The 9,178-nt window shown below is 37.9% G+C and overlaps 1 protein-coding gene across 1 annotated transcript in view; it reads right to left on the bottom strand.

Moving 5' to 3' along the window:
* LOC110458955 (COPII coat assembly protein SEC16-like) overlaps positions 1 to 5,961 on the bottom strand; it is a 10,557-nt gene extending 4,596 nt beyond the window's left edge. The window contains exons 1-2 of the mRNA XM_021510950.1: positions 5,850 to 5,961; positions 3,319 to 5,781 (exon numbers count right to left, since the gene is read on the bottom strand). Of these exons, the coding sequence (XP_021366625.1) occupies positions 3,319 to 5,781; positions 5,850 to 5,961 (2,575 nt within the window). The remainder of the gene's footprint in view (positions 1 to 3,318; positions 5,782 to 5,849) is intronic.
* Between the last annotated feature and the right edge of the window lie 3,217 nt (positions 5,962 to 9,178).

Here is a 9,178-nt window from a genome sequence, read left to right as displayed (position 1 = left end):
GTCCATGTGGGGAAAAATTGAGGAAAATGGTGACAATACATGATTTTTAAAGACAATTCTCAGGCTGGGGGGGGCCTGAAGCCCAAAAATCCCTCTTGTTCTTGTTATAACTTCATGAATAGAACTTGTTTTGTCATTGATTTGGAAACATTTCATTTTATTTAGTTAACTTAGTAAAGGAGAAAAGACGAACTCATCTGCAGATATATACTACCCAGTGTCGGTTTTTCAGGAAAATGTTTAGCAAAAAATAGTTCACTATATAGGTAATTAACCACATGGACACAGATGACTTTTTGTGCTCTTGTAACAGAGTAAACATCGAGATACAGATGTTGCCCTATAGTAATTAATCAGGTTGTCTGTCTGACCATTTTATTCTGCACAATATCTTGTTTTTGTGTTTTTGGCCAAGTGAAGTTTGACTTTATCCAGTGCTTCCTCCGAGGAAGTGCTTACTTGAGATAGGTTTCAGGTCTAAAGGTCAAGGTCACTATTACTGTAAATAGAAAATCAGTTTATTTGATGTGTAGTGCGTACACATTTCCTGTAAACAACAGCGAAGACCATTTCCCCAGATACAAACAAAATAGTTAAAGTTGGGAAGATGTGGGCTTATTTATTAGCATTTCTGGTAAAATACAGTACAGAAGTCTGATTTGTAAAGCGTTATGGAAATAATATGAAATAATGCTATATTGTTTAGTAATTTTTTAAATCTGTATAGATCCTGATCAAATATGATTGAACCATAATGGAAAGTTCATGATCAATATCACCATATATGGATATCACAAAAGTAGGCAGGGTACCATACAAGAGATGATAAGAATCAAACCCCATCACACAATTTAATTCTCCTGAAACTGGTTTGCATGGATTTGGTATCATTATATAAACATAAATCTAATTTGCTGTGAAATTTCTATGATATGTAACCTATAAATGTGTTTTTGAAGTTTATAATTAGAAGCAGTAATTCATCAATGTAACACTTGTGTTAAGTTCATGGTTAAAGTCAGACAAATTTCTGGGCCCTTAAAGACTTTTCGGCGTGTCATTTCTCTTAGTTATATCTGTCACTTTATTTTGACCAAGTATTCCAATTTTACACCTTGATTCCTCCTTTGGTAATTATTTGGGCTGCTCATTAAACAAGGGTCTTTTGGATTTTGACAGTTCAGATTGTTGCTGATTTAAACTCAATAAAATTACGGGAGGTATCTTTCTCATATTAAATGTGAGGGCTCCCCATTAGTCAGATACAAACACCAAGCAATTAAAAAATTAATATCGTTGACTGAAAAATATTCTTTTCCCCCACAAATGTGGATAAAACAAGATGCTATAAGGGAGAGGAGAAGTAAAGTCAACAGCTTTTTGCTACAGCAGCTGCAGGTAATCATCTACTGATGAATAGATTTACTTTGATTATCATTTTTATAATTTTGTAATGTAAAAAGTGTCATTTTGAGTTGAAAGGTGAATAATTGTCAAGGAATTTTGTTGCTGAATTCGCTGAGTTTTGATATATCCTTTTGTATGAATTTAAATTGAATTATTTAAAAAACAAGTTTTCTATGAGTGAATTCTAACAGAATGTATTGGATGAACACCATCAGATTTTGTGAAATTTCTCATATTTGCTATTGGAATCCAAAGTGTGGAGTTGTCTGTCCATCTGTCTATATATCCACGGACAATTCCTTCTATGCACTCTGACTTGAAAATCATTATGGTACAGGTAAATTTGTCAAAACAACAAAAAAATGGGGATAAACTTTCACCTTGTTTTACCCCTGTTATGCATTCATACTCTTCCGATATTTCATTTATAATGTTAACATGAGCTCTAACAGAATCATACATTGATTTCACAATATCAAGCATCTTACCTCTGATTCCTAATTTAATTAACTTCAACCACAGATTATCTCGTACTACATAATCAAAAGCTTTCAAAAAATCTACAAAAGTACAGAATAACGTTTTTTTTACTATTAACAAAACATGAAATTAGACCATGAAAAATAAATATATTATCACTGTACTATGACCAGCTCTAAAACCGGCTTGTGCATCTATACATACACACTATATTTTTCAGCCCATTTTGTTAACAAACTATTTAAAATCTTTGTAAATAGTTTCCCAACTACACTTAATAAAGTAACGCCTCTGTAATTACCGACCTCTGATTTCTTACCTTTCTTATGAATAGGTATTACATAACCTTCTGACCAAAAAGTGGGGAATTCCCCTTTCTAAAAATAGCATTGAATAAAACCTCCAAAATGCGGTAATAAAATGTTACGCCCCCAACTCAAAAACACATTTAACACTAAATCAGCTAGGTCCCGCGCTTTTCCCATTTTTAAGCTGACCTAAAGCTTCATTAATTTCTCCTCTAGTAATATTATTATTGAGATCATCAAACATTACTTGTAATTCATCATTCAAATATCTGTCAACAAAGTTTACGACATCCTCATCGGGCGTGAAAAAGGGATCATCCGGGTTGTTGATAGAACTGAAAAACTTTGCGAATTCATCAACACTTATTATTTACATTAGAACCTTTCAAGCATGATTCTTTCAGTAACTTCCAATACTCTTTGGAATTACTGGCTCTAAATTTTAATAATTTTGACGTCTTTGCATTGTCATACTTTAAACGACATTTCCTGGCCTCTTTTTGAAACTCGTTCCTCGCCTTTAGCATATGAACTCTATTCTCATCAGAACTGACCCGTCGGTACAAATTCAATTTGTCGAAAAACAATGACCTTATCTACTCTCACTATACCAAGGGATATTACTTTCATGATTGGTTTCATAATTATTATTAGACCTATAATGAGTGACTTTTGACATGATTGGTTTTATAATTATTATTAGACCTATAATGAGTGACTTTTGACATGATTGGGTCAGCTGCTTTACACAGGGCTTCGTTAAATTTCTCTACAGCCTTATTTAAATTGCCAATTTCTTCGTCAGAATTATCAATTAATGTAGTCATTTGAAGTAATAGTGACTGACATTCATCATTACGTAAATTTTGAATGTAGAAGTCTGACATCTCTGGTTTCCACCTATAATATTTTGGTTGTATAGCGGTAGACCGAGGAGGGCTCACATGTGTTATATTCGTAGATAACGAAAACAAAATTGTCATATGATCACTGTATATGTTTGGCAAACCGACCTCGAAATGAGAAAATAAAGGGAACAGACCCGGTGACGTCAACACATAATCAATTAAACTTTTCCCACACTCGTTCATAAAAGTGAAATTGCGGATTCCAGCATCCTTACCAATCCTGCCATTTGCAATTCTCAGACCTGACATTTTACAGAAATCAAGAAGTTTATGACCGTTTTCATTCACTCGAGCTAGGTCTAATGAACAATGAGGTACAACATGATCTACAGCATAGTCGTCATCAACTGGAGTGTAATCACTAGTGTCCCCCTCTACATCATCAGCACTCTCACCCGTAATGTAATCACTACTGTCCCCCTCTACATCATCAGCACTCTCACCCGTAATGTAATCACTACTGTCCCCCTCTACATCATCAGCACTCTCACCCGTAATGTAATCACTATTGTCCCCCTCTACATCATCAGCACTCTCACCCGTAATGTAATCACTATTGTCCCCCTCTACATCATCAGCACTCTCACCCGTAATGTAATCACTATTGTCCCCCTCTACATCATCAGCACTCTCACCCGTAATGTAATCACTATTGTCCCCCTCTACATCATCAGCACTCTCACCCGTAATGTAATCACTATTGTCCCCCTCTACATCATCAGCACTCTCACCCGTAATGTAATCACTATTGTCCCCCTCTACATCATCAGCACTCTCACCCGTAATGTAATCACTATTGTCCCCCTCTACATCATCAGCACTCTCACCCGTAATGTAATCACTATTGTCCCCCTCTACATCATCAGCACTCTCACCCGTAATGTAATCACTATTGTCCCCCTCTACATCATCAGCACTCTCACCCGTAATGTAATCACTATTGTCCCCCTCTACATCATCAGCACTCTCACCCGTAATGTAATCACTATTGTCCCCCTCTACATCATCAGCACTCTCACCCGTAATGTAATCACTATTGTCCCCCTCTACATCATCAGCACTCTCACCCGTAATGTAATCACTATTGTCCCCCTCTACATCATCAGCACTCTCACCCGTAATGTAATCACTATTGTCCCCCTCTACATCATCAGCACTCTCACCCGTAATGTAATCACTATTGTCCCCCTCTACATCATCAGCACTCTCACCCGTAATGTAATCACTATTGTCCCCCTCTACATCATCAGCACTCTCACCCGTAATGTAATCACTATTGTCCCCCTCTACATCATCAGCACTCTCACCCGTAATGTAATCACTATTGTCCCCCTCTACATCATCAGCACTCTCACCCGTAATGTAATCACTATTGTCCCCCTCTACATCATCAGCACTCTCACCCGTAATGTAATCACTATTGTCCCCCTCTACATCATCAGCACTCTCACCCGTAATGTAATCACTATTGTCCCCCTCTACATCATCAGCACTCTCACCCGTAATGTAATCACTATTGTCCCCCTCTACATCATCAGCACTCTCACCCGTAATGTAATCACTATTGTCCCCCTCTACATCATCAGCACTCTCACCCGTAATGTAATCACTATTGTCCCCCTCTACATCATCAGCACTCTCACCCGTAATGTAATCACTATTGTCCCCCTCTACATCATCAGCACTCTCACCCGTAATGTAATCACTATTGTCCCCCTCTACATCATCAGCACTCTCACCCGTAATGTAATCACTATTGTCCCCCTCTACATCATCAGCACTCTCACCCGTAATGTAATCACTATTGTCCCCCTCTACATCATCAGCACTCTCACCCGTAATGTAATCACTATTGTCCCCCTCTACATCATCAGCACTCTCACCCGTAATGTAATCACTATTGTCCCCCTCTACATCATCAGCACTCTCACCCGTAATGTAATCACTATTGTCCCCCTCTACATCATCAGCACTCTCACCCGTAATGTAATCACTATTGTCCCCCTCTACATCATCAGCACTCTCACCCGTAATGTAATCACTATTGTCCCCCTCTACATCATCAGCACTCTCACCCGTAATGTAATCACTATTGTCCCCCTCTACATCATCAGCACTCTCACCCGTAATGTAATCACTATTGTCCCCCTCTACATCATCAGCACTCTCACCCGTAATGTAATCACTATTGTCCCCCTCTACATCATCAGCACTCTCACCCGTAATGTAATCACTATTGTCCCCCTCTACATCATCAGCACTCTCACCCGTAATGTAATCACTATTGTCCCCCTCTACATCATCAGCACTCTCACCCGTAATGTAATCACTATTGTCCCCCTCTACATCATCAGCACTCTCACCCGTAATGTAATCACTATTGTCCCCCTCTACATCATCAGCACTCTCACCCGTAATGTAATCACTATTGTCCCCCTCTACATCATCAGCACTCTCACCCGTAATGTAATCACTATTGTCCCCCTCTACATCATCAGCACTCTCACCCGTAATGTAATCACTATTGTCCCCCTCTACATCATCAGCACTCTCACCCGTAATGTAATCACTATTGTCCCCCTCTACATCATCAGCACTCTCACCCGTAATGTAATCACTATTGTCCCCCTCTACATCATCAGCACTCTCACCCGTAATGTAATCACTACTGTCCCCCTCTACATCATCAGCACTCTCACCATAATGTAATCACTATCGTCCCCCTCTACATCATCAGCACTCTCACCCGTAATGTAATCACTATCATCCCCCTCTACATCATCAGCACTCTCACCCGTAATGTAATCACTATTGTCCCCCTCTACATCATCAGCACTCTCACCCGTTCTTGCATTCATATCACCAACAACTATAAAATCACAAGTACCGGCGTTTGTATTTATAATATTTAAATGCAACTCATACAAGCGATCAAGTGTATCAACATTTGTGAATGACCTTCTGCTGGAGTTTACTGGCAGTATTTAACACAAAAATAGGTAAACATCCTTTTCAAAACCGAAGTAATCTTTAGACAATCTAAGAATAATTATGTCGTCAGAATCCTTGTTCACCACTTAATTCCCCCGAGATATTGTGTCTCTGACATATATAATTAATCCACCAGAGTCTTGTTTAGTATTTTTTACATATTCTGTTCTATTTAAAGGAAAACATGTAAATTCTGTAACATCCATCTCCCTTAATGTAGACGACCACGTCTCAGTAAACAAAAGAATGTCATTTACAAGGAAAAGGTTTTCAAAGAAATCACTGTTGAGCTTGTTACTTCACTTAGTAACTAAACCCTGTGAGTTTAAATACACAAGTTTGATACCAACGTTCAGCGCCAGCGTCGATACAAACCCGATGTCAAGAACAGAAAACTTGAGTTGTTAGTGGAACACCATGCAAAAAGGTCAAAGTCTGCCAGGATATCTGACTATAGGAAAGATCAGCTTGATCCAACACTGCATCAACCCAGGGGGGACAATCAACCTCAAAACCTATTGAGAAGCAGAGAAATGATATTTTATTTGAGGACAATTTTTTAAAATCAGGACGGGTGAGGTGTAGGAAAACATAAAACTACATCATATGCAAATTAAAGTGTGCCTTTTTAAAAAAAATCTCTGAATTTAAAATAAAAATGAATTAAATCATTTTTAATCAAATTTGACTTATTAATTAAAACTGATTTATTCAAAACATCAGAGATGCAGCATGATGAATAATCATGCCAAATTTTATCAAAATCGGTCAAAATAGACGGATCTGAGAAATAACAAGCAAATTTGTGGAATTTATATCCCCCGCTTGCAGGACATATTGTAGGTTAAGATTATTGAGGTTGGGTTTAAACATGTGAGTATCGTGCTGTTGAGACATAATGTATAGCTTGAAACTTGGAAGAGAAAAAAAAGCCCTATACCTCATTGATTATCCGTAAATATGCACAAATCACATCGGTTGGCAAACTTAGAATGAGTTGGATGTGCATAAGGAATTTGGTTGAAACATCTTAACAATATCTACAGCAACAAGTACTAATTGTAATGGGGGACCATTACAGATGTCCCCCAAACTGCCCCCATAGTCGCAAAGATGCATCAGAAAAGGATTGCATTGCCATGGAATACCTACAATGTACATACTAAATTTGAGTGAAATTGAGCAATTTCTAAATTGCAACCAATTAGAATCCTCTGTGTAGTTGCTGTGGCAACGGAACATATGCGAATGAATTTCAGTCCCCTAATACCCCTATATACCCCCAGATACCAATTTTCATCAAAATCAAACAAAACCTATGCGGTTGAATTAGAAGTACCCTAATATCCCTATATACCAATTTTCATCAAAATCAAATAATATCTAAATTTCGACCAATCAGAAGCCTCCGTGTGGTTGCTATGGTAATGAAACTAATGCGGTTTTATTCACAGTCCCCTAATACAAATGTATCACTTTATACAAACTTTCATAAAAATCTACCAATATCTAAATTTCAACCAATCAGAAGCCTCTGTGTGGTAGCTATGGCAACGAAACAGATGCGGTTGAATTGCAGTTCCCTAATATCCCTATATAGCAATTTTCATCAAAACCGAACCAAGTTTGAAGAAAATCAGTTAACATTTGATATAGTTATTGCACAGAAACAAAACACATCAGGTAATTACGTTTTTCTTTATTCAAGGGACCATAACACCACCAAATGGGGTCTGCTGAAAGTGGTCTTCCAACTTGGCCGAGCCGAGCCCTTAAGGCATTTAACTCTGTGACCAAGTTTGAATAAAACCGGTTAACATTTGTTGTAGTTATTGCACGGAAACGAAGGGTGACAGACGGACGGACGGACAAACCCATATTAATATCCCCCGTTTCGGTGAAAGCGGGGGATAAAAACATTCGTTTTTAGACCAGTCATGTAGGACTAAGACCACAATTAATTTTACTATATTTTTCATGGTAACATTTAATTTCATAACAAATTCCCAATATCCGATAGCCAACTTTCCATCTAACCTGGTCAAGAGCAACATCTTGGGAGTTTAATATTAAAAATTTCAACAAAGCATGTTGGCCTTTTTCCTGGGATAATGGTCTGCATGTGTCACCAATGTCAAAAATAAACTTCCGGGTCAGGGGTAGAGGTCAATACAAATGTTTTATTTCCCAATCAAATTTCTGAATGTTATGTATTGATGAAAAAATGTTATGAAATTAAAATATTTGAATTTAGATAAAATTAACAGAGAAAAAAAAATGAGAGCCCTCCTGTGTGAGGACACCATATTGTTTAGGGGACTGACTCCAGGGCTCCCCAACCCTGGCAGTTCCTATCAATTCATTTATATATATATATGTATATACAGTATTATATATATATATATTGGCTGGGGGAAATAAAATATTTGAAAAAAACAAAAAACAAAAAAAACACAGGACTTTTCACACAGCACCCTGCACCTAAAAATTACATGCACAATATAAAAATTTGACACAGAAATTGTTAAAATTGTTATCTTTAGAGTATTTCAACACCAAATTTTTACACAAATACCAAGTTCTAAGATCTAGAGGCATGATAGATGTTTTACTAAAGTGCCTTTAGGGCAACAAAAAAAAAGACAAAAGTAAAGACTAATAACTGTACAAACAGCACAACACCGCAATGATAGGATTACAGAATGTTTACATAACACCAGCTGAGATGAAAGACAGTGATAGGAGAGGGCTGCCCATGGTGTAAGGGAGGTAATCGTGAAGTGTAACCAAGGTGTGCATTGTGAGTGCAGGACCAAATCACTAGTGTGTGCAGGGAAGAAAAGAAATAACGTATAATTACCAAGTGATTTCAAGGTCAGCGGTGGAGAGGCAACTGTGTCAAAATTCTGATGGAGAGGTTAAGGCCTGTCTCGGCGACTCCTTGTTGGAAATGACCCGGAGGAAACTGTCGACCCAAAAGGTAGAATCTGTGAACAGACGGCTGAAGCAGTCTCTCCCATCACGTGTGAACTTTACTCGTAACTTTTCAGGGAGAGCTCATAGGGCGGTGTATCCTGTGAACCA

The sequence above is a fragment of the Mizuhopecten yessoensis genome, unplaced genomic scaffold, assembly GCF_002113885.1.
Source record: "Mizuhopecten yessoensis strain PY_sf001 unplaced genomic scaffold, ASM211388v2 scaffold9873, whole genome shotgun sequence".
NCBI lineage: Eukaryota > Metazoa > Mollusca > Bivalvia > Pectinida > Pectinidae > Mizuhopecten > Mizuhopecten yessoensis.
This window is presented reverse-complemented; position numbering and strand designations above follow the sequence as displayed.